At 46.0% G+C, this 23,301-nt stretch overlaps 4 protein-coding genes across 11 annotated transcripts; 2 read left to right on the plus strand and 2 right to left on the minus strand.

Moving 5' to 3' along the window:
• Positions 1 to 1,861: 1,861 nt before the first annotated feature.
• Positions 1,862 to 3,274, minus strand: LOC9646203. The gene has a single exon (XM_002976060.2). It carries the CDS (start codon positions 3,272 to 3,274, stop codon positions 2,120 to 2,122), a length of 1,155 nt encoding a protein of 384 aa, XP_002976106.2. The 3' UTR covers positions 1,862 to 2,119.
• Positions 3,275 to 4,430: 1,156 nt separating this feature from the next.
• Positions 4,431 to 6,027, minus strand: LOC9646204. The gene is made up of 2 exons (XM_024680990.1): positions 6,014 to 6,027; positions 4,431 to 5,962 (listed from the first exon to the last, which is right to left on the minus strand). The coding sequence occupies exon 2, from the start codon at positions 5,670 to 5,672 to the stop codon at positions 4,533 to 4,535; it is 1,140 nt and encodes a 379-aa protein (XP_024536758.1). The 5' UTR covers positions 5,673 to 5,962; positions 6,014 to 6,027; the 3' UTR covers positions 4,431 to 4,532.
• A 1,913-nt stretch (positions 6,028 to 7,940) lies between these two features.
• Positions 7,941 to 10,701, plus strand: LOC112348484 (probable ADP-ribosylation factor GTPase-activating protein AGD14). Of its 6 annotated transcripts, none has more exons than XM_024681104.1 (13): positions 7,943 to 8,039; positions 8,084 to 8,216; positions 8,284 to 8,345; positions 8,410 to 8,497; positions 8,562 to 8,623; positions 8,685 to 8,751; positions 8,841 to 9,098; positions 9,164 to 9,952; positions 10,011 to 10,049; positions 10,108 to 10,173; positions 10,227 to 10,281; positions 10,345 to 10,375; positions 10,484 to 10,701. In XM_024681104.1, exons 2-13 carry the CDS (start codon positions 8,121 to 8,123, stop codon positions 10,695 to 10,697), a joined length of 1,827 nt encoding a protein of 608 aa, XP_024536872.1. In that variant the 5' UTR covers positions 7,943 to 8,039; positions 8,084 to 8,120; the 3' UTR covers positions 10,698 to 10,701. The 6 variants fall into 6 exon arrangements, with proteins under 6 accessions (XP_024536875.1, XP_024536876.1, XP_024536872.1 ...); XM_024681103.1 differs by having other exon boundaries at positions 8,089 to 8,216; XM_024681105.1 differs by having other exon boundaries at positions 8,098 to 8,216.
• Positions 10,702 to 13,147: 2,446 nt separating this feature from the next.
• Positions 13,148 to 16,023, plus strand: LOC9645804 (SCAR-like protein 1). 3 transcript variants are annotated; one of them, XR_002993059.1, is made up of 10 exons: positions 13,149 to 13,705; positions 13,782 to 13,945; positions 14,019 to 14,142; positions 14,195 to 14,330; positions 14,381 to 14,442; positions 14,490 to 15,303; positions 15,355 to 15,432; positions 15,489 to 15,605; positions 15,654 to 15,769; positions 15,823 to 16,023. XR_002993059.1 is itself a non-coding variant. In XM_024681111.1 (9 exons), exons 1-9 carry the CDS (start codon positions 13,551 to 13,553, stop codon positions 15,690 to 15,692), a joined length of 1,659 nt encoding a protein of 552 aa, XP_024536879.1. In that variant the 5' UTR covers positions 13,148 to 13,550; the 3' UTR covers positions 15,693 to 15,821. The 3 variants fall into 3 exon arrangements, 2 of the variants coding, with proteins under 2 accessions (XP_024536879.1, XP_024536878.1); XM_024681111.1 differs by lacking the exon at positions 15,823 to 16,023 and having other exon boundaries at positions 13,148 to 13,705; positions 14,520 to 15,303; positions 15,654 to 15,821; XM_024681110.1 differs by lacking the exon at positions 15,823 to 16,023 and having other exon boundaries at positions 15,654 to 15,821.
• The last annotated feature ends 7,278 nt before the right edge of the window (positions 16,024 to 23,301 follow it).

Here is a 23,301-nt window from a genome sequence, read left to right on the forward strand (position 1 = left end):
TGTTTCTAATTTCTAAATAGATAGTTTGTGTGGATCTCTTTGCGATTTTCCTTCTCTTTCTTCGTCCAGCAATCAAAGTTTTCTTTGCCAGCGTTTCCTATGAGAATGTGTCTTTGCGCGATTGTTCTTTCTTTTTCTCGCTAGCTCGCTCTTAAGCTGTTTCTTTTCTTTGTTTTTTCCTTCTTTTTCTCCACCCTATCTTCCAGCTCGGTCTACTAACGAGATTCGATTTGGCTCTCGATATTTGCAGCGAAGCTACGTCGTCTACCCTCCACAGAATTCCAAGCCTCTACCACCGCCAGAATTCTTCATGGAAGTCGCCAGAAGGAGAAGAGAGGCTCGGGAAAAGGCGGCAAAAGATCTCTGAACGACGATGGAAACAGAGAAGTAGAAAAGGAAACGAGGACCAGGTCTGAAGACGCTCGAGAGAGAGAGCCGAAGCGAATGTTATGTGTGAGTCTTTCTCCTGAGGAACAAGGTATTTCAGGCCCGTTTGCGTCATTGCTTACATACCTTGGCTTCACAGGAACACTAAGATATAGCCATCTAAGTGCTTTGTTTCTTCTTTCTGCTGTTGGGCCTTCCTTGTCAAAAGCGTTTGTTTATTGTTACACTACACAGGAACTGCTTACGTATTCTCGAACAACTTGCATTGCCAAAAGGGTCCCATCGATCGACGCATCAGAATGCTACCCGGTATAGTCTTTTTTTTTCTCTCTTCAAGTCTTGCGCTGTCCTGAAGTGTTTGTTTTCTTCCAGTTGCATCGCTAATTGTGTGTGTGCCTTCCAGGTAACAGGCCATCTCCGTTGTCCATTTGCGATTCAAGTATCACAAAGCGCAGTATCAAAAAGGAACAGGAACAGCGATCTACACTTATCTTTAGAGCCGACAAGTTGGAATTTTTCGGCCAAAGAAGTATGAGGTGGTACTTACATGCAAGCAAAGGTGCTTCAGCTCTTTCTTCTCATATAAAGCTTTCGAAAGCCTTCCAAAGTAGGTGGCAAGTGGATAGAACGGGAAAGCTTTGAAAAATTGGCTTTTGGGCGAGATTGCAAGGAATGGGGGTGCGAATCTCTCCGCCAAACACCGACGACTTTCTGCTCAGTTGGCACACAGGGATCTGGAACGCAAAGCGCACGACCCAGCGAAAGAATGCAAAAACAATTCCCAGAGGTCGGGCATGCACGTTGGTTGACTCGTGCTTGCACAGGAGCCTGTGATCCAGCGACGGGAAACGTTTTGGCTCTGATATGGACGTCGCGTGCCGCAGAGCTTTGAAAGAATGAAGCGGACACACAACAAGTTTATAAAGTCATCGCTAGCGCATGAACATACACAAGGCGGAGAAGAGCTACTGCCGTCTTCGTCTCTTCGTTTCTTGGCGGGCGCCGCCGATCCAAGTCAGTCGCCGGGAGGAGCAAAAGCCAGATTCGCCGCTTAGATCTCCTCTGGATGACTGAAACGCCTGCATGTCGTGCGTGAAAACTCGAGCTCCTGGCGGGGCGAAAGTGGTTCTGATCTCCACTTCTTTCTCCATCGGAGATTCTCGGCCCCAGAGGTTCTGCAAGCGATCTTGGCTACGTCTCTCGACAGCAGCGCAGCAAACATCATCTCGTCAGCGTCTTAATTGCGATGTTTTTTAACGCATTTGGATGAAGCGTGCAGTGCAACAAACATCTTTATGGTGATCTGTTCCGGGTCTGTTCTTGCTATACGATTGTGCGAGAGAGAGAGAGAGAGGGACGAGACGAGAGGCGCACGGAAGCGCAAAATCTTCCTTGCCCGATAAAACTCTGAAAGGAACCGGCGAACCATCCAGCCTCGCTGTTGCCATATCAGAGAAAAAAAGAAAAAGTAAGGTGCCCAAGAACACAAAAAACTATCTTTATCGAGGACTGAAAGAGCGAAACAAAGCTTGATCGACACAAAAACCCCGGTCGAGGATGAACTCTATCGGCAGGACGAGACTGAGAAATTATCGATTCCAACCTGTCGAAAGTGGAAGATTTCTTATGTACAAGTACGCCAGCCTCATCGTCCTCTCGGAGAAGGAACAGCGATTGAGCTATCCAAAAACTGGAAAGGAGGAAACCAAGACCGAACCTTTCGTCTTCCTTTCTAGTCCTTGACGAAGGCGAAGGCCATGTCCCGGAAAGCCATGGTGGCGGGCGACTGCATCGGCCCAAACAGCCTGCTGCGAGGAGAGAGGCCGTGAAACTCGGAAGAAGAGGAGCTCATCGTCGTCCAGAGATCGAACTCGGGGAGGAAGTCCGCGTGGGAGATTCCACTGGGAGTGAAAATGGGCGACCATGGCTGCTGCTGCTGGATCGTCATCTGTGGAACGTAGACCGATGGCTCGCCATTGGAAGCGAGCGAGGAGGAGGTGGAGAAGGGATTGGGGAGGAACTGGCGGTGCTGATCTCCAAACGCGAGCCCCGCGGCATCGAAGCTGACCAGGGGGCTTTTCGGCGACGCGAGCAGTGGATTCGCCAGGCGGTGGAAGGGATTGCCCGAGTCGGAGCTGGATGCCGGCGAGAGGAGGAGGTGCTCCACCTTGAATTGCTGCTGCAGGTCGGAAATGGAGGAGGAATCGTCGTCCCCGGCGGAGGAGGAGCGGAGGAGCTCTGGATCTTCGGCTTCCTCGCTGCTGGGCGAGCCGGATAATTGGTGGCGGTGGCGCTGATTGATCACTGTCTCCTCCTCCACGATCTCCCGCTTCCAAGGAGAGGAATTCCTGGCAGTGGTGGGCATGGATCTGGGCGAGTGGGATGGGCTGCTGGGCATGAAGGTGGGCAGCACTGCCGGCTTGGAGCTCTTGCATCGCATCCGGGTGTCCGATGATCCGGTGAGGCGCTGGACGAGCCACATGAAATTGGTGGCGTCGGTCTCGATCACTTTGGGGGAGTACGTGTGGATGATCACGGGCTGCCGGTACTGCACCACGGGCAGCGGCACCGGCGGCTTGCGGATCGCCCTGGAATCCTTGCTCATCTTGAGCGCCGAGGGCCTGCTCCTCCTCGCGCTGGCGCCAGTGGCGCCACCGCCGCTGCCTCCTTGATCCATCACTGCGCTGTGCTGCTGCGGCGCGGTGTTGTAGCGATCGAATCGAAGAAAAAATTCGCCACTGGACACCCAAACCTGCGAGAACTTTCCTGGCGGCGCTGGAAGATCCGGCCGGATTTTCGGATGGAATTGGAGCGGTACACCACACCCCGCGCACACTTTCCTCCGAAGCGATCGAATGGAAATGATTTGGGGAAAAGCCTCTCTCATTTATATACCGCGAAAGAGAAGGGGTATATTCCGTCCGTGCGAGGAATCGTGATTGACGGCGTCCACGGGCAGACGAGGTCTGGGCACTGCCGCGTGGAATATAACGAACAGTATATCTCATTCCAAGGTTATAGGGTCAAGGTCAGTCAGTCCAGGTGAGGCAGCGGTTGTACGGGTCTGCCGTACGAACACCGCGTACGCGTTAAAATCCTTATAATCCGGATTTTGCGGAAATGTGGCGTCCATGATCCATCCAGAAGAATGTATAGGGGAGATGAGAGCACGAAACCTCTCTTTTCTTAGACTAGGCAAGCTATGGCTATGGTAACTACGCACAGTTTTATTAAAGTTCCATCTTGGTGGTCCTGGGAAAAGAACAGTTAAGTGAATTGTTGACTTTTGGGATACCAAAGGGGGAAGGTCAAATCTCGTGCTGGAATCGCGATTAGGGCAAACCATTAGAAAACTTGTTTCTTGTGTTTAAAAAAATAGGATGTTGCGAGGATCCGCGAATTGATCTGGAGGTAGCTTCCTCAACACCTTCCTCGCTCTTGCCACGTGTGCACGTACATCTGCGCCATTAATCCCCGACAACGACGCCATTTTCTGTCCTCTGTTTGGGAGGAGAATATTCTATACTTTTTTTCCAGCACATGTAAAAAAGTTCTGCTTCCAGATTTTATTATTATTCTTTTTAATGGGTGTGTAAAAATCGTACACAACCATTGCTTTTCTTAATCCTTTTTATGATTATTAAACACCAACTAGGCGGTGGTTTACAGTGGACACAGCGAGCATATGGATAGATAGATTTGTCAATAGAACACTCTTTTAAGAAAAATCAGCTTTTTTTACTAAACTTGCACTACAACTTTGCATTGAGTTGGGATCACATATAAGTGTTTTTTGGCCTTTTCTTGTGTTAAAGGCTTTTGAGACTGTAAGTGTTAAACTGCCTTCTGATGTAGGTCACATATTCCTAGTTGAAACCTATAGCAGTTGAGATCACAGGGCTAATCAACAAGGAGCATCTTACAACATTGTTAATATTGTTACTAATCAGGTGCCAACCACTGGATATTAACAAAGAGCATTCTACAAAATTGTTAATATTCAATTTTAATTTCTTTACCTGAAAAAAAAAAAAGAACAAGGATAAAAGAAGGGTGATTGATTTCCATTGACTACCCAGAATCTTACATGTTTTGATCACTAGCTTTCCACCATCTCGGTAGAAAAAAAATTCCTCTTTAGAAGGCTAGCTTTTCTTCGTAGCTCGCAGCTCTTGGACCAATCTCTTCATCTTGTCCAGCTCTTGCGAAGTTTCGACCAGGACAATCCCCCTCTGGTCGTGGATCATGCAAGCCTTGAAGATCTGCCCGCCGCAGCCATACTCGACGATGTAAGCGCCGCCATCCTCCTCGAACTGTCTCACAACATGGCTCGCCAGCCCAAGGCTGATGGATCCCTCCTCCCTCTCCATGGCAAACTTGTGATCTTCCCACTCTTTTGGAAGGCGGTGATCTCCCTCTCGCAAGAACAGGCTCATTCCTCCACCCCTCTCCAGTGATCCCGTGCCGAAGCTCACAATCATGGTGTGGTGGTGCGTTTGCTCCGGGAAATCAACCACGCTGCCAACCTTGACGCCACCTCTGATGATCCGAGCGATCTTCTCCACTCCATGCATGATCCCGGGGAGCTGGGCGATGGCGACGAGTAAGATCACGCGGCAGGAGCAGCCCCCGGACTCGAGCGCTAGCAGCAACTTGTCACACAAGCTCTGAAGATCACCGTCCTGGCACCGGCGAAGATCCGCGATTATGAGCTTGACGCTCCGCTTCTCGGCCAAGAGCCTGACGATCCATTCGACGCTCGTCTTGCTGCACTCGCGCACCAGGTATGGCGAGATCTCATCGCCGCCGAGCTTCTCCTGGAGACGAGAGTACCAACCAAGTGGAAGCGGCACAAGCTTGAGCGTCTTCTTCTTCTTGGCGAGCTTGGAGCAAGCCTCGGGTTCCACTCTCGCCCACTCGTCCAGCTCCTCGTCGCTGATCCGGAGCCTCTTCTTGAGCCCGGAAACGCTGGTAACGTAGCTTGGCAAGATGTTGCTGGCGATGCACTCCTGGAGCAGCCTCTCGGCGATCAACCTCCTGTTCTTGAGCTTCTTCCCGAGCTGATCCAGAGAAGGCACGTCCATCTCGCAGCTCGGGAACTTCCGGAAGAGGCAGGCCTTGCTCGCGAGCTGCTCGGCGACGTAGAGGAGCTCTTCGTTCTCCAGCGCGCGGATGCTCACGAGGCTGGCCATGGAGATGGAGTTGCTCGGCAGGCCTCCTCCGGTGGGGAGCCTGCCATCGCCCAGCGGGAGCTTTCCTTGCGCGTTGAGCTCCAGAGCCTCCATCCATTTGTCGAAGACGTGATCGTCCGAGGCGAGCAGCCTGTGCACCGTGAATGTGTCACGGGCATCAAACGCCGAGTTGACGAAGCTCTCGAATTCCTACAAAGTTTTCAGCCTTTGGTTTTCTTTTTCTCTCCATTTTTCTGTTTGTTCTCTCTTTCTGAGAACACTTGCCTGCCATTCTCGGGAGTGAGCCTTGCCCCGGCTCGATTTTTGGGGCCGACCCATTTCCACCCATTTGCTCCTCGCGTGTCTCAGGGTCGCGTGGAATGGCTCCGGAGATGTCATGTCCCCTGGAAGGTCTGATTAGTCTGGTGGACACAGACAGATGAAAGAGAGCATACCTCGGAAGAACCACAGAAAACCCTAGATCCTTGAGTATAATCCCAAGAATCTTGTTTGCTAACAAAATGAAAGCAATATTAATATTTCTAAGTTTTTTATTTTCAATTGTTGCTGAAAATTTTCATGGGTCTGCACCTCTAAGAGATTGTAAGATTTGATATTGAGTGTTGATAGTGGTTTTATTAATTATAATTTACAAGAATGGCAATAATATTTCCCACATTTAAAGGTAATATGTAGTGATGTTATCTTTGCTATGAAAATTATTCATTCTATTAATTTAAAAAATATAATTTTATAAATTAATATTTTATATTAATTATTAAACATTTAATAGTGAGCTTGCATATGGTCTATTCATGATAGTTATTTATATAGCACTAGTTTAATATAGTTAAATGATTTATATGAAAAAACTTAAATTCATGTATCTCATGTAATTTAGACCTTTTTTTATTTGTGTTTTATATTTATATGAGGCTAATAGCTTATATTATCTTTATCACTAAAACATCCATTTCAAGTTATGAGATTGTGAAGTCTAAGTGTACGGCTATGATGCAATATTAATATTAATGTAGTGGGATTTTAATAACCATTGGATTAAATATAAACACTTGCACTCTTATTTCAATTGTCAAACTAGGAAAAGGGCAATTGTTTGGAATAACTTCATTTGCCAACTAAAAAAGAGGTAATTATATAAACTAGTTATTTTGATGGAAGGTGGGAAGAGTATTCATGAGGCTCGTGTAAAGCCACAGTGTTTGGAAATGTTCTTCCAAAGTCCCGAACTATAGAAAAGAAAAAAAATAATCCTTTTGCATAATGACCAAAGGCATAATTATGTGGTGAAGAAGTCCCAGAGATCAATGGGACTTAATGGTCAACCTTCAGGCTTTAATTCAATAACAATGTTATTAAATATTACTATGACTAAAATAGGACATATTGAAGAAGTATTAAAGAAGAGTGTTTTTTATGTCTTTAAGCATCTTAAAGATGTTAAAGTGTGGTCATGGAATGATCACTCATAAACAGATGGCTCAGTCTTTGAGAGATAGAACTAGGGTACGTGTGATCTATTGAATTACCAATGAGACAAGGGTAAATAAATATAACTTTAATGTAATGAATGGTACCTTTGGGGTGTTTATCATGGGATTAAACATGTGGAGCACTTGGACTCAATGCAAAGGCTGAGTGGCATACATGTCATTCATAGGGCTAGCATGTTGTGAGACACAAAATCCCTAGGCCTCAATGTAGAGCCGAAAGGGTGCCATGTGGTAGTGGCTGCAGCGAAAGCCAAACGAGCGTAACACATTTGGACTAAAAGTTCCGACTTGAAAGGTTGAGAACCTTAATGGTGTTCCCAAGCTTTATTGTTGCGGTCCAATTGTGTTGAGAAGATCTAGAGTGCTCAGTGAGGAGCTCAAAACTCAGCCATGCTTTGTGGAGTTGTAGGGAGGGAATCTTTGGGAGTCTCACAATTGGTTGTAAAGACACAATGTTCCTGAGTGTGAGCAAATCAGAGTGGCAAAGAATTGGCACATGGAGAATCTTGCCACCTTTGTAGGCGAGTTAGGCAGATCATGTACAACAGTTGTCACTAAAGGCCCTAGCGCAAGGAGGAGCCAGGCAGAGTACTGGTGACCAGTTCTAAAGCAGTTGGAGAGCTGGGAGACCCATAGAATCAACGGGACTGTGTCTCCCAAAAATCAACGGGGCTGCTGCACAGAGCATCAGCGACGCAAGGTGGCTTGATGGGCAACAATTGCTGCAAGAGGAGAGCTGGGAGCGGCCAATAACAAGCAATAACAAGCAGAAAGTCCTTAGGTGAGAGGAGGAAGAAAGGAGAGTTTGGCTTTACCCCTTTGTTCCTTTACTCCTGTGTTTAAGGGTTTGGTTTGATTTAAATTTTATTAAACACATGTATATTCTGTTGGATACTCATTTTCTCTTTGTTACAGTCCAGATCTGAGTCGGGCGCTCCCAGCAAGCCTTAGCCCGCATTGCGTCCAGGTGGGTAGAGATTATGCTGTCCATGATTGGCGATGCAATTCCAGCCTAGATTCTCTAGCTAGAGATCCAGCAGGATGTGTGATGGCTCCCAGCAAAGAGGACGAGAGACACGAGAAGATCATCCGCGGGCTGCTTAAATTGCCTGGAAATCGAAGATGCGTCAACTGTGGTAGCCTGGTATGACAACGATTCTTGGGTCTTATCCCCTCTTTCTTGAGAATTTATCTTTTTTTCTCTTAAGCAGGGACCGCAATATGTGTGCACTAGCTTCTCCACTTTCATTTGCACACTTTGCAGCGGGATTCAGTATGTTTATTCGTTCCCTCTCTTCGATCTTTTCTCGTTTCCAGTTTCTCACTCGTACTTACAGTCGAGAATTCTTGCATCGCATCAAGTCTATTTCCATGGCCAAGTTTACTGCCGGGGAAATCAGCGAGCTCCAGGCCGGTGGAAACGATGTATGTATCTAAATTTACAGTAGCAGCAAATTAGATTCACAGCGTTTTTCACTTGTTCGTGTAGCAAGCTCGACAGGTTTTCCTCAAGGCATGGAACTCGGACAGGAACATATTCCCAGACAGCAGGTACTTAGATCCTTGACGTGTTTTTAGGAGAGCAAAATGATTTTTTTTCGTTTCTCATCAGCAATCCCGATAAAATCCGCGAGTTTATAAAGCTTGTGTACGTCCAGAGGCGTTTCACTGGAGAAAAGGTATAACTATACAGCCAATGTTAAACATGACCGAAAGTTCTTCTTCCCTTCCATTCTCTTTCTGTTTTTTTTTTTTTTTTCTTTTCCAGCAGCCCAGTCGTAGTCCAATGCATGAAACTCCTGAATATCGCGAGGCTCGCCCCTCTCCTCGTACGAGCTACGGCGGACTCGCGTACGGTAACCGAGACTTTGTGAGAACAATCCCCGGAAGAAGAGAAAACGGGGGTGCGACTGTGGAAGACAACGGTGAAGACGACGTGAAATCTTCGCCCCAGTCGCCTCCAAACCAGAAAACAGCCAGTGGGAGTAAGAGGGAAACGGTCATTCGCCAGTTTCTACAACCTCCAGTAAGAAACATTCGCTAGTTTCTTCTTGGTTTTGCCTTTTGATCCTCGGTTCTTTTTCGTTCCAGGTGGAGAAACGCAAGGACCAGCAGCTGCAAAGAAACTACTCTAGCGGGAGCATAGTACCGGACCAAACCAGTCCCGCAGCTCGACCTCCACAAGTCCAGCGCTCAAACTCGCTCTCTCTCAAAGATCTCATGACTGACGAGAAAACTTCCCACCGGCCAGACAATCCAAAGACGCCACCACGATCCGCGACAAAGTCGAGAAGTCTGATCGATCTTAATACCGACCAGCAGCAAAAGGTACCACACTCTAGAAGCTCGCCAGTGACAACCAAGTCAAGCTCCACACCGTGTCTGGTCGATCTCATCTCCGGCGACGCAAGCAACCACGAGAGTGTCGCCAGTACAAAGTTTCGACACGACACCGATGGCAGCCGCGACCTGATCGATCTCATCTCTTCTCCGGAGGGAGATTCCTCGCAGCCGACGCAGGTGGATCCTTTCGTGACAACGAGTTTCGCGGGTCTTGATCTGGCTGCTGATCCTTTTGCACGTAGTGGACCAGTTCAAGCTCAAACAGGCACGAATTTCACGAGTTTTAGCGCTCCTGGACCAGCCAATCTTCCACAGTCCATTCCATCAGAAGTTTCACAGGGAGTTTTACCGGGTGCTCCCCCGCAGTACCCGTCGAGCTTTCCAGGAATTTCACCGAATTTTACCATGCCACCTTCAGTTGGCTTTCTACCAGCGGCGCCGTCGCCATCGATTTCTTCTTCGGGTGGCTTTCTATCGAATTCTGCTTTGATGACTTTCCAGCAGTTTGATCCAGCAGCCATGAACGTTGGAGTACAAGTGAGTGATCTAAGAGACTACGCATTTCTCTCACATACGATCTCTTTTATTGTTACAGGGAGCTGTTCATCACGTGAACACTTTCGGACCTCCATCGGTAGTATTTTTATACGCAGACTTTCTTGCATGACCTCTCTTTTGTTTCTTCTCTCCAGAATCAAAGTCTGGGCTACTTTGGAGTGTCAACCAGTGTCAATCCTTTTGACCACTCCCAAAGTCAGGTAAAAGGGGAACAATTATTTGCAAAAACTCTAAACTTGAAATGTTTTTGCAGTATGCCCCTCTAGGAACTACACATGTACAAGTCCCTCCAAATTTTTACCATCCAAGTAAGAACCTGGAGAGACAAAAAAAACAGAAATTAACCTTGATTAAACCGGTTGACATCACAGATTATCATTGGGAGGCCACTCAAGTTACCATGTAAGCGTTACTCTTCATTTTTTTTTTAGGATGCTCTCTCTTTACAGGAGCTGGCACTCAAAAGTGATGTGGTGTTCGTGTAAACCTCTAACAGGCAAATTCCTCCAGTGTTCCAGCAGCACCATCCAACAACAACAACACCATCATCGTCCTCGTCAGGCAATCCATTCGCATAAGACGACACCAAATCATCCCAAAAAAAAACATAAAAACACATATAAAACCACAGAGAAAAGTATTTAATATGGGGAGGAGGGCCCGTTTGCTTGTTGTTGGGTTGTTGTTGCCGATTTGTTACAAGAAAACGAAAAAAAATCCTTAAAAAATACAAGGTCCACAGCACAGAAAAAAATGGTTACAAGAAAAAAAAGGGGTTGTCTTCACCGAATATACCACCACAGGCGGTGGAATATACCGTCCCAGTTACTTGAGGAAATTAAGGCATAAATCGGGGAAGCTCTTTCACCTACCGACCGCCTCCCTCCTTTTTTCTGTGTTGTCTTTCCCTGGCTGCGATTTTTTTTTTTTTTGCCTGTGGCTCCTCCATGGCTCCATAGCCAGAGCTGTGCGAGGAAGGCCAGGAGGAAGAAGAAGATTCTGTAGTGCTTGAGTTTATAGCGAGGCTTTGCAAGTAAAAGAAAAAAAGAATCCTTACAAGTGCAATGCTGCCAGGTATCGACGAGGAAGAGGCCCAGCTGCGATTGACGCTGTCGCCACCGGGTGGAGGCGGCGGCGTGGCGGCGGCACCGGCGGCGTCGCGCGCGCCCGCCGCTCATCTCCATCACGAGCGCCCGGAGGCGCCCAGCGAGGAATCGAAGAAGGCCCGCCGCCAGCTCCGCTCGGGATCGGCGTCGTCCTCCTCCAGCGATCAAGCCGCCTCGGCGGCGGTGGCGGCGAGCAAGGAGCCCCCCCCGCCGCAGCGATCCAGTCACCACCACGGCGGTGGCAGCAGCGGGAAGGGAGATATCATCGTGCCGGCGTACGCGTGGGCGAGCGAGCGGCGCGCGGTGGTGCTCTCCCTTGACACCCTGCAGGCGGCGGGGATCGACAAGGTGGCCGGGGACGTGATGTGCAAGCGGTGCGACGGCCCGGGCAGCGTCGAGGTCGGGGTGGCGGCGGGCTTCGCGGCGGTGAGCAACTACTTCGTGACCCACCGCGACACCATGCACGATCGCGCGCCCAAGTGCTGGACGTCGCCGCGCCTCCTCGACTGCTCGCTTTGCCTCCAGACCGACTGCGTCAAGCCCGTCATCCACGCCAAGAAGCGGCACATCAACTGGCTGTTCTTGCTGCTCACGCAGACGCTCGGCCTGTGCACGCTGGACCAGCTCAAGTACTTCTGCAAGCACACGCGCCGCCACCGCACCGGAGCCAAGGATCGGGTGCTCTACCTCACCTATGTTGGCCTGCTCAAGCAGCTCCACCCCGCCGGGCATTACGACTGATCGAGTTTGATCCATCCACCATATCCTTTCAATCGCTAGAAGCTCCATCCTTCCATATCCTCGTGCTGGCTGAGTCATCCTTACCCAACTCCATTGCTACTGCTACTACTGCTACTACTGCTACTATTACAACTACTGCTGATCATGCCACTGAAGTTTACCATGCTTGCTTGCTTACTAAGTTCACTTCTTACTTGCATTTACCCACTCACTCAGTCATGGCTGACTCCATCTCTCTCACCTTCCATGGCATTACCACTTTCTTGTTTTGTGATCTCCTTGTCTCCTGTTTCTGTTTTGGAATGATTGAGTTTTGTAAGAGCTGCTCCAACCCGGGCTGCTAATGCAATATGATGCAACCTTTCTTTTCTCCTGGAACTTTGTTATATGCTTTGTTCATGAATGCAGATGAAGCTTTTCAGGTGTACATAGTGATTTGGCTGGCGACGTGATTGATCATGGGATCAAGAAGGTAAGATGTGTCTGGATTCCAAACGGTTCTAAATCGGTTTTGCCTGCTGCTGCTTATGGGAAAAACTATGAGCTTCTACGGCTCTAATCTGTGTTACAAGCTGTCGAATCTTTGTTCACAGTTGTTTCTTAATCGAGTGTATTCAGGTAGCCTGACTGAAGTTACAGACATTCTTATTACTTTCATGGTTGATTGTTGTGAGTTGACATGTGTTTTGGGAACTTGATCCCAGTATGTTCTACTCTTGGTTTTGAAGGTTCCAATGCTATGATTATAGCTGGAGAGAACTCTAGAAGAAATCAACATCTTGGGGGAGAGGGATCGGATTATAGCGAGAAGGTTAGAGGTAATCTCTAAATTCTTAGTGCAACTTTAGTGCTAAAGCTCTAATCTGTTATGAGCAAGTTGCACTTACATGGTTTACTCTTGGTTTTGAAGGTTCTAATGATCTGATTATAGCTCGAGACGAACTCTAGGGGGTTGTAGCGAAGTTAGAGATAATGTCCATTCGATCTTAAGTTCTAAAACAAGCTGTGAGAAAGAACAAGTTAGAAGGTGATGCTCTAAGTTTCCTACACAAGTTAGGCTCTTTCGATATTGATTCTTTCCATTCAGGTCAAGGTCTAAAGACAATGCGTATGACAACTATAACATCAGGACAAATATCTACTTTAGTTTTGACATACCGTACAGAAAACATTTGGGCCATGGCGGTGGCGGGAAGTGAAAAGGTTGACCCGCCGTACAAGTGTATTTTGGAGGAGAGAGAAAAGCTTCTCTGGCGTGGATCATTGCGTCTGTCACTTCCCGCCGTACTAGTGCCATGTAATGTGGATTTTAGAGCGCCCCGCCATTGGTGTGAGAAACCGGTCAGCGAGGATCTTGGACGCCCGCGATGGCGCCACGTCCATCGACGTGTGACGTGGCGGACGATGGGCCGTGCATCCCGGGAGTCTCAGCTATGGCGAGTGTATTGTGAGCAGCCGGCTATCTTTTCGATAGAGGGGAAGGGGAGCGTTCCTCGCGCGCGGCTAGGGTTCCTCTTTGTCATGCCGCGGCTGGAATGCATGTAGGCGCCGCGGTGTGAGCGCGCGGGATTAATGCAGGTTCTCACTCCTCGATCCTCGGGAAATTTTCTTTCTTCTTCCTCCTACTTGTGCGCCGCCCGCCTGATCTCGGCCTGCATTGGATTTCTGGCGATCGGCTCGTGAGCGCTGCGGGTGATTTGGTCGATCGCCGCCGCAATATCGCTCCTGGGATGCCTTTGGCAAGGTACGAGCTCCAGAGCGAGTACTGTTTTGCGAATCCCGAGCTGTACAAGGCCGTCCCCAAGAACGATGCCGAGGCGCTGTTCGAGAGCATCACAATGGCGGCACTGGCTGGGATCGTGCGACAGCTTGGAGAAGTGGCAGAGTGAGTGTTGTATGTTTTTTTCTTCTCTTTTGGTCTCATTCTCTTGTCTTTACTCTTGTCTATGCGTGTGTGTCAGGCTCGCCGCGGAGATTTTCAACGACTTGCATCAAGAGGTCGTGGCGTTATCCTCGAGAGGGAAACAAATCGCTCGGCGAGTGGGAAGGCTCGAAGCCGAGCTAACTACATTGGAAGAGACCGTCTATTGCGAGTCTGATCAGCTGAGCTATGCCTTTACAGAAGGTATTCCTTTTGCTTTCCTTTGCTTTTGCTTTGTGATAAATTCTTTTTTTTGTTTTTTTTGGTTCTCAAGCAGGTTTTCAGTGGCATCCAACCATTTTCGTGAAGCAGAATCACTTCTCTCAGCCGGAGCTTCCCCGCTTCCTCCAGCAGTCGTATGATGACTGTAGAGAACCCCCGCGCTTCTTTCTCTTGGACAAGTAGGCAATCTGGATTCTTTTGCAGTTTGTATTAGTTGATTTTTGTCTGTAGTTTTGACGTTGCCGGAGCTGGAGCTACGCTGAGGAGATATACGGACCCTTCCTTCTTCCGAATTAAATGGGCGAATTCGGAGCTGTTAAAGGCGGAGAGGCTCCAGACTGGGCGGCGCGTCAGAGAAAGAGGGAAAGTAAGTCGCGTCTAATGAGTTGCTGTAGCGTAATTGACGGAATTTTGCAGAAACGTGAAACTAGTGGTGTTCATGATACCCGACAAAGTATCACCCCGGAAGCTAAGCTCAGGTACGTTTTGTTTATCGAAAAAGTATCAACTGTTTGGCTTGCATTAGTTTCATAGAAGCCTCAAAGTTCATCCACAGTGTGGATGCATTCTCGGACCCCTATCTGGAAGCTGATGATACCGACACGGAACTACGTGCGTTGAAAGTGGAAACGCTTCGGATCAGCGCCAAGGAAATAGAAGAAAACTCTCTACTCCAGAAGAGGACGAGGCATACGACGTCAGCGACCGACAGTGATTTTGTCGACGGTGCAGAGCACTTCGTTGATGCTCTCACGAGCATAGAGCCGGATGCAGAAATAGAAAATGAAAAGGCCAGGTGCAGTACGTCCAGCCGAACATCCAGTGGGTCAAATCAGGAAGCTGCTTTTTCAGTTAAACAGGAGGCTAGAGCGACGCCACCAAAAGACTTTATCCAAGAGGATCTGCCGCAACGTAGTCCCTTCAATGTTCAAGGAGCGACCGAGCTTTCTTTCTACTCCAGCACGTCACCTTCCGAGATTTCATCGCCATCCGCGTCGCCATCCCTGTCGGATCTATCTGAAGAGTCGTACTCGTCGCAGCAAATATTCAGTGTGCTGGACTCTCCTGTAGTGGGGATTGGAAGAAACGCAACGAAGGAACGGGAGGTTTGGACCATGCCCTTCAGGCCGAGCTCACCTTCGGAAGCAGCAAGTTTTCCCGATGAGGCACCACCTCCTCCTCCGCTGCCTCCGAGCAAATGGAGAGTTGCGAAGACGCTTGTTCCCGGGGACGTTTCGTCGTCACCAGCGCCAGAAGATTTGCAGGGCCAAGGAGCTCCCGTTGGCCACCAGCACCATGACATACTAATGGATTCCATTGTTTCTCATGACAAGGATACGGTAAGTGTTTTTTACTTTTGAACTTCTGAAAATTGCAAACTTATTTTTCAGCTGAGAAAGGTGACCAGTGATCCTCGGGCGAAATCGTTTGGCAGTCGTGAGGTCTTACTGGAGCAAATACGCTCGAGGGTAAGAATTCATATCATGAGTGAAAGAATTGTGACAATGAGCATGTTTTGTTCCAGTCTTTCAATCTAAAGCACGCTGCCCAGCAGGAGAAGGAGAAAACTGAGACTCCTTGCCCAGCAACGTCCAGCGTCAACGTCGCGACGATCCTGGAGAAAGCTAGTGCAATTCGCCAGGTATGCTGCATTTTCGTTGATCGTTGTTCGATGATTATTGTTGTGCAGGCACTTCAGGGGAGTGATGACGAAGAGGACTTTACCTAACATTTCGCATTTTATATCTCTTTTAAACTACACCGCATTATGCCTTGCTGCCTTGGTGTTTCAGTTGAGCAAGAACTGTACGAATTTGGTAACACCAACCTCTTAAATTATCTGAAATTTGCGATGACAGATGGGAAATAATTTCTTGGAGACGCTTTGGCAAATTTGCTCAAGGAATCCAAGCTGGAAAGACCCCTCCAGCGGAAGAAAGCGCTGCTCGCATCGACACAGTATGAAGACCCCAGCAGGATTTGGCCTCTTGCTTCTAATCTCAGATACAAATTATCTTTTGTATTTACAGCATCTGCTAATTTAAAACTCCCTTTTTTTATCACAGGACAGGCATTTGGAAGTTTTCTTAGTTCTCTCTTTCTTTCTCGCGCTTAGACTTGTGGATTTGCAGTTGCGCAAGGCGTTGCTTGCACCAAAGGAGTGTTTCGCTGGGATTTATCTCGATTGCCCGACGTTCGTCAGCTACGATCAGTGCCAGAACTGCTGCACAGCGACTGCTCGCTGCACTACAGGAACGGAAGCGTGGCTTGCAAGGGTCGAGGCAGCCGGTGCCCCCTGTTTTGCGTAACGGACACTCTTGTCAAGTGTGGCGGCGCGGTGATTGTCGATCGCTGTGATAATTGCTGCACGATCAAGTACACGAACTGTGCTCTCCTGAACAAGAACAACGGGACCATTGTGTGCAAAGGGATTGGATTCGAGTCTACATAATCAGCCTCCCAAGCCGTTTGACAAGTGATCGACCTTTTTGTCTGGCTTAAACTGAAATTTATCTATGGTTTATTCAAACCTTTATGGAAGTGATGCAAAAGTAATAAAGCATATTGTAAAAACAATGCTGTCCATGAGAACGATGTTTTTTTCTTTTTTCTCTTTAGGAGCTGATTCTTACAAAGATGTTCTTTTATTGTCCATTTTTGCTGATCGATCAGCATATGTGAGTTTGGGCATTTTTAAAACTAATGTGATTTGTGGTGAATATAAGATTGTTTTGATTCTGAATCTTGCAAACCTCATCCCTCCAAACGATCATTACTTACTTTTTTGCCACTGTAGATGTTTTCTCAATTCCCCACTCCAACTCCATGGCACAATAACTCTCCTCATCTACTGGAAATTCCTCCATTTGCTACTCCAACTCCATGACAAAATCGTCTTGCTCCTCACCCAAATCGGATCGAGTGCCTTGGCCCTGTGGGTCAAGACCCAGTAGTAAATCTAGATCATCACCGTCATCAACTTTGAAATCCCTGAGAAAGTTCTCCTCATCCTCCACGGAAGGGCCCTTGTCCTCCAAATCCATTTTCAATTTCTAAACCTCCTGGAAAATCTCCTCGCCTTGCACGTATCCCTCGAGGTCACAGGCGTTGACTGGCAACGATTGATCCCGGCGCTGACTAGGGCATTGACCCACCTCTATCGCGCAAGGAAGACACTGCCCCCTTGACTTCTTCTGCTGCTGCTCCTTCTTGGGTTTCTTTCTTGGACGACCGCCATCTTCCTTCTTGGCTCGTTTCGCTCATGTTGTTCCACCCAGGGTGAAGTGCCGTTTGCACACCGTGCACTTGTAGCACACTTGGATCAGCATGTGGTTTTTGAAATAGTCAAACTTGGTGAGTGCCGAGGGATCGCAGCCGAGTGGGCAGAGCGGATGCTGCTGTTGCAAGAAGGCCATGAGCTCCTCCACGCTCCCAAACGTAACAACCTGCTGTGATACCCGTGAATCAAAGACTGGGTAGTCTTTGAGACGGTGGATGTCCTTAACCAGCATGCCTCTCATTTTTCTCTTCATATTTACTACCAGAGAGATGAAAATAATTTAGGTATCCTGTTAAGGGCGATGAAATTATGTACTTGACCACAACTGTTGATCACAGTCCATCCTATTCGTTGGATTAGATAAACATCAAAATCTCTGAGACAAAAGACCCTTAATACGAATATGCTACAGGTGCTCATTGAGTGACAAACGAATGAAATCTGAGTCCCTAACCATTCGCAGGCGAGCCAACATCTCCACCCAAGTAGCTCGTGCCATAAGTTCCAGTGCCAGGTAGAGCTGAGCTTGATCCAGTCTAAGGGGACGAGCTCAAAGTTTGGCCTGGCGTGCTTGATCCAGTCGAAGCGGATGATGGCGTTGGAGTAGATGATCCAGACAACGACGATGCTAGTGTGGATTCTCCAGAAGTCGGTGTTGATGGTGATGATCCTGGCGAAGTTACAATGAATACCAGCGTCGCTTTGCCAGCTGGCGAACTACTACATCCTACTGAAGCTGCCACTTCAACACCAGAGCCACTCGCGAAACTGACGGTCCCGCACTAGATCCAGAACTCTCTGCTGCGATTACCAGCGTCAACAACATTGTATTCAATCTTAGAAACCAAACCATACTCAAAGACTATATACTGGAATCAGCCGCTGCCTAGAATGCTGTTGATAGATTTTGCCCTTGTTGTAAACGAGCAGGAAATATGATCCAGCAGATAATCTTGTTCTTGTTGTGACCTTCGACTGCTGCTTTCAACATCTCAAATCGCCCACAACGACCAGGCTAGCGACATTCTTTTTTGATGAACTTGGGACTTCAACTATGTGGTTCCAAGACATGATGGCGTCTTATGCAGTTGAGTGTCAAGGATTGAGTGGTCTAAAGTCTCGGAATCATCATTCCGTACTTAAGCCTTCACAAAAACAGAATGCCTCAAACATTTGCCCATTACAGGCAAATGCTGAGAGGAGGTTTACCTTAACTTTGTATCCTCGCAGCTGGAGCTTCTGGATGAGCTACCTGACTGGTAGCGCCCACAACCAGAAGCATTGTAAACTCGGCATTGGAGATGGTGAATTTGGCTGCCGACGAGCACAACCCAGAGCACAAGCTATGATCAATCACAAGAAACTGAATGGAGTCGAATTTCTTCGAGGATCAAGCCTTACTGCTTGGATCGTGCATTGCCATGAGGTCACGCTTGTGCCATTTCGCGAAGTTGCAGTGTCTTTTATAACTCAATCAGATTTTATTCATAGTATATTCGTATTAGAATATTTGTTTGAATATGAATCTAATCCAACGGTTGTGATCATCTACAATATGTTAGGCCCAGTTGCATGGAAGTGGGAAAAAAATTCCTGATGTTAGTTTTGGCCAGTGGGAGAGCACCATAGCTTTGGTGCTCATTGGCTCTAGCAAGGTGATATATGAATTTGACATGTGTTTATTTGGATTTGTGAATGCCATTGAGCAGTGGAGCTAGAGTGTGGCCAGAACCATCGAAGAGTTCGACTACAGTCCCTGTCCACAAGAGAGAACAAACTCAAGGTGAGTTCTCAAAGCCATAGCTTGCAAACCCCATCCACCTCTCACAACTCAAGCATTAAGAACCAAAACTTTGACAAACTTCCCATTGAGCTCCTTGCCTTCTTCTTGAGCTGCCAAGCCTCTCAAGTTTCTGGACAAGATAAAGGCTGAAGGAGGCAGCTGTGTAGCGAACAATGCAAGCTATGCTATTGCTTTCAAGGACAATGCTAATACAAACATAGAGCATGCTGATGAAGCTCATACAAATATAGACCTTGAAAATGGTAATAAAACATTTATACAAATAGCATATAAAGAAATTTACAATGACCATATAATACATATGATAAGTATTAGAAGTATGTCATCCATATGTGTTTTTGCAGTGTATTACATTTGAAAATGAGTTAAACTCAATATGCTGCTATAATGGAAAGGTTTGCCTTCCCTAACTTTCATCTTTACTATATTACATATACTTTTTAATGAAATTAAAACTTATGTGAGTGCATGAAATATTGAAAGAGAATATAGAAAATCCATATATTAATTAGCTGAAAAAGTGAGTGGTTCAGATTGAAACTAATTCAACAACCATTAAAATCCTACTGTACTAATATTAGTATACGGCATTATAGCCATACACTTAGATCTTACATCATCCCCTCCTCTCAAAAAGATGGAAGACTGTCAAGGTTCTCTCTAGCATAGGCTGGGCCCTTTGTGTAGCACATGTGATCATTAGATGAGATTTAGATATACTGTCACCGTGGATCCTTGGAACCTTGGGGGTTCCAAATGTATAGTAGGGAAAGTGGTTGAAATGCATGTCCAACCATTTGAAACATTAATTTGGCTTCTGCTGGGTTGTGTCGCTCCTTGTTCTGCGTCCAGCTTGGGTCTAAGCCCAAGTTCCACATTGCTCTAGTTGGTGGGGTACCTTCCTTCTCGCATTAGGCCACCAGCATGCCAAAATTGTGCCAGACTTTGTCTGACACCATTTTGCGTGCAAGTGCTGGATACGGGGAGCTGGTGCTCATGGGATTGTACTAGACCCTCGTTTCGTAGTGCAACTGGGTTGGAATTCGGCTCTAAATTCAGATGCGCTACATTTAGTATAAGAGGAAATGGCACGGGTTCGATTCCCATTGATTGGTGGTTACTTAAAAATATAATATACCTTTGAGCAAGTTATATTCCTACCCTTACATTTGAAATCGTACATATTATGCATCCATGTGTACGTCTTTCCTTTTGTGTGGAGTATCCACAGATGAAGGTATTCATTGTGGGAATGCGGTATGGGTGGATGATTAGTTGCCTTACATAGAATAGTTGGTTTACACAATGGAAGGATTAGTAAATTCAATGCGGAAATGGAGGTGTTGATTCCCCTTGGTTCAGTAGAGGTTGTTAGTCAATAGTCAATTAGGACATTGACATCTTTGAAAGGGGGGGTGAGTGTAACGCATGTGATCATGGGATGAGATTTGGATATACTATCACTATAGTCAAATGTATAGTAAAGATAGTGGTTGGAATGCATGTCCGACCACCTAAGACATTAGTTTGGCTTCCGCTAGGCTGTGTCACTTCTTGCTCTGTGTTTGGCTTGGGTCTAAGCCCAAGCTCCACGCTACTTTAGTCGGTGGGGTATTATCCTCTTCGTGTTAGTCCACCGGCATGCCAAAATTGTGCTAAACTCTATTTGACACCATTTTGCATGCAAGTGCTGGATACGGGGAGTTGGTGCTCGTGGGATTGTACCAGACCCTTGTTTTGTAGCGCAACGGGCTTGGAGTTCAGCTCCAAATTTAGGTGCGCTACACTTTGTATGAAGCATTTTAACCACTACACATGCACAATTTTCAGAGGATTGTCTTGCTAAATATCATGCTAAATCTCATAAAGTTGCGGTCTAACTTGTTGCAACATTTTATACAATCCTTTCTATTGAGTAAAGAGCCCTTTAGATAAACCACATACCAGAGGAAAATGGACTAACACCAAATCATCCACTTTATACTCCACAGGTGGACAATGATGGGTTATTGTTGTCCCACTTGTATGCAGCCCAAGTGTTTAGCAGACTTTGTTTAGACAAATGGAAGAATGCTTGTCAAATATTAATCCCACGACCTAGCATTAGTAACCCATGGCAATTGCAAAGGTAAACCCAACTCTGTTGGTAGTATTGGATCATAACCATATAGGAGTTTCTATGGTGGAGCACCAATAGAACTCTACACCTCTGTGATATATGTATACTGAAGAAACGGCAAATAACCATACCAATTTGAATGCTGAAAATTCATATACTTCTCGATTATCCCTTTAAAAGTCTGAACAAGCTGTTCCACCAAATCATTTAAATGTGGATGATAAACACTTGTGAAAGTGTGGCATATCCCCAACCGAGACATTAAAACATAAAATGCCTTAGCCATAAATGCAGGACCATTATCCGAAAGAATCTACTCCAGACAGGAATGTTGGAACAGTACTTGATTGAGGAGGAAGTATTCAATAGTAGTTGCAGACGCGCTAGTAAAAGCACTGACTTCCACCCAACAAATCAAGTAGTCAGATGCAATAATGACATACTCATTACAAGTAATTGATCATGGAAAAGGTCCTATTAATTCAAATGTTACCAACTCAAATGGATGGAAAACTATAATTGACTCCAAGTGTCCTTCTGCAACACAAGGGGGATTATTACAAGCTTGCCACCAAATGTAGTTATGCACATACCAGATAACATCATGTCATATCTTTGGCAAAATAGCAAGTCATCAGCAAGTGATATAAGATTCTCAAACCTATCACAAAGCCTTTGAATCCATGGTTTAATCTTTTAAACCTCATGAACCTCATTAAAAGAAAGTAAATTTTGTTTTGCATCTTATAGATATTAAATGTTAAATATAACAACTGTTGACGGTATGAAATCCTCATCCAAAAATTCCATAAATGCTGGAACAATAGGCTCATCAGAAATATGGAAAAAGAGTGAAGAAGGAAAATGAGCTAAAAAAAGGGCATTAACATCAACTTTAGAACTCCCCAGGTGATGAACAACTTCAAAATCATATATCTGAAACTTCAAAGCCCACTAAGCAATACAACCAACTAAGTTCTTTTGCTTCAATAATGAAATAATTGCAGCATGATCACCTTTTAGTAACATCTAAGAACCATATAGATATACATGAAGTTTATCGAAACCCCAAACTACTACTAAACACTCCTTCTCTATTGTGGAATAATTCACTTCTATTGATTGTAATTACGGTTGATATATGTAATAGGATGGCATTGATTAGACACACTTTAGCTCTCTTGCATCAACACACCTCAAAAATTAATATCAAAAGCATCTGAGTATAGTCAGGATATGCTAAAACTATAAGAGTTGTCAATAGCTCTTTGAGATCTATAAATGCTCGCTCATAGTCTGCAGACCAAATAGAAGATGATGTTGATGAATTCAGCAATGCTTGCAATGGTGCAATGTGATTAGAAAAGATGTTCAACAAAATGACTGAGATACTGCATCTTACCCAAACACATCATTCACATACTTTGGAGTAGGGAACTTTACAATAACCATAGTTTATCATGATCAACTTGTAAACCTTTATAAGAAATAAGATACCCAAGATAAGTCATGTCCTTGGATCCAAACATGCACTTCGACTGCTTTAACTTTAAATTAACTTCCCTTAACTAATCCAACACTTTATTAACATCACTGATGTGTTTTTCTCATGTCCTTATGAGTGGATCAAAATATCATTGATGAAGTTAATAGTCACCTTTGGCATATCACAAAAAACCTTATCTATTATCTGTTGGAAAGTTTCTGGAGCATTGTTCATACCAAATAGCATCACCAAGAAATCATACAAATAAAACAGTGTATGAAAAACAGTCTTAGGAATATCTTTTTCAGCCATTGGTACTTGCTAGTACCTAGAAACAAAATCTAATTTGGTGAATCAACAACTTTTCTTTAGACGATCCAAAAGATTAACATTGTGAGGAAGAGGGTACAAATCCGGGATCATCATTTCATTTAATAAACGATAGTTAATGCAGAAATGAATATTCCTATTAAACTTTATCACAAGATTGTAAGTGACTAAATTTTCCATTCTACTTTAGTCACTTAGCCACATCTTCAACCATTTGGAGGAGTCTCCCTCACAACCTCTATATGTCCTATTCTAGACTTAAGGACTTGCTACTCCCGAGAACGGCATCTATGCCACTCAACCTTTGCACTTGGTCCAA

Source organism: Selaginella moellendorffii, unplaced genomic scaffold, assembly GCF_000143415.4.
Source record: "Selaginella moellendorffii unplaced genomic scaffold, v1.0 SELMOscaffold_29, whole genome shotgun sequence".
NCBI lineage: Eukaryota > Viridiplantae > Streptophyta > Lycopodiopsida > Selaginellales > Selaginellaceae > Selaginella > Selaginella moellendorffii.

Excerpts from the sequence above, each read along its gene's own strand:
- LOC9646203 (XM_002976060.2), bottom strand. The coding sequence starts at position 3,274 with ATGAGAGAGGCTTTTCCCCAAATCATTTCCATTCGATCGCTTCGGAGG.
- LOC9646204 (XM_024680990.1), bottom strand. The coding sequence starts at position 5,672 with ATGGAGGCTCTGGAGCTCAACGCGCAAGGAAAGCTCCCGCTGGGCGAT.
- LOC112348484 (XM_024681104.1), top strand. The coding sequence starts at position 8,121 with ATGGCTCCCAGCAAAGAGGACGAGAGACACGAGAAGATCATCCGCGGG. Across the intron at positions 10,050-10,107 it reads ACACTTTCGGACCTCCATCG|AATCAAAGTCTGGGCTACTT; the intron begins GTAGTATTTTTA and ends TCTTCTCTCCAG. Across the intron at positions 10,376-10,483 it reads GAGGCCACTCAAGTTACCAT|TGTTCCAGCAGCACCATCCA; the intron begins GTAAGCGTTACT and ends AAATTCCTCCAG.
- LOC9645804 (XM_024681110.1), top strand. The coding sequence starts at position 13,551 with ATGCCTTTGGCAAGGTACGAGCTCCAGAGCGAGTACTGTTTTGCGAAT. Across the intron at positions 13,706-13,781 it reads CAGCTTGGAGAAGTGGCAGA|GCTCGCCGCGGAGATTTTCA; the intron begins GTGAGTGTTGTA and ends CGTGTGTGTCAG. Across the intron at positions 15,606-15,653 it reads AAGCTAGTGCAATTCGCCAG|GCACTTCAGGGGAGTGATGA; the intron begins GTATGCTGCATT and ends ATTGTTGTGCAG.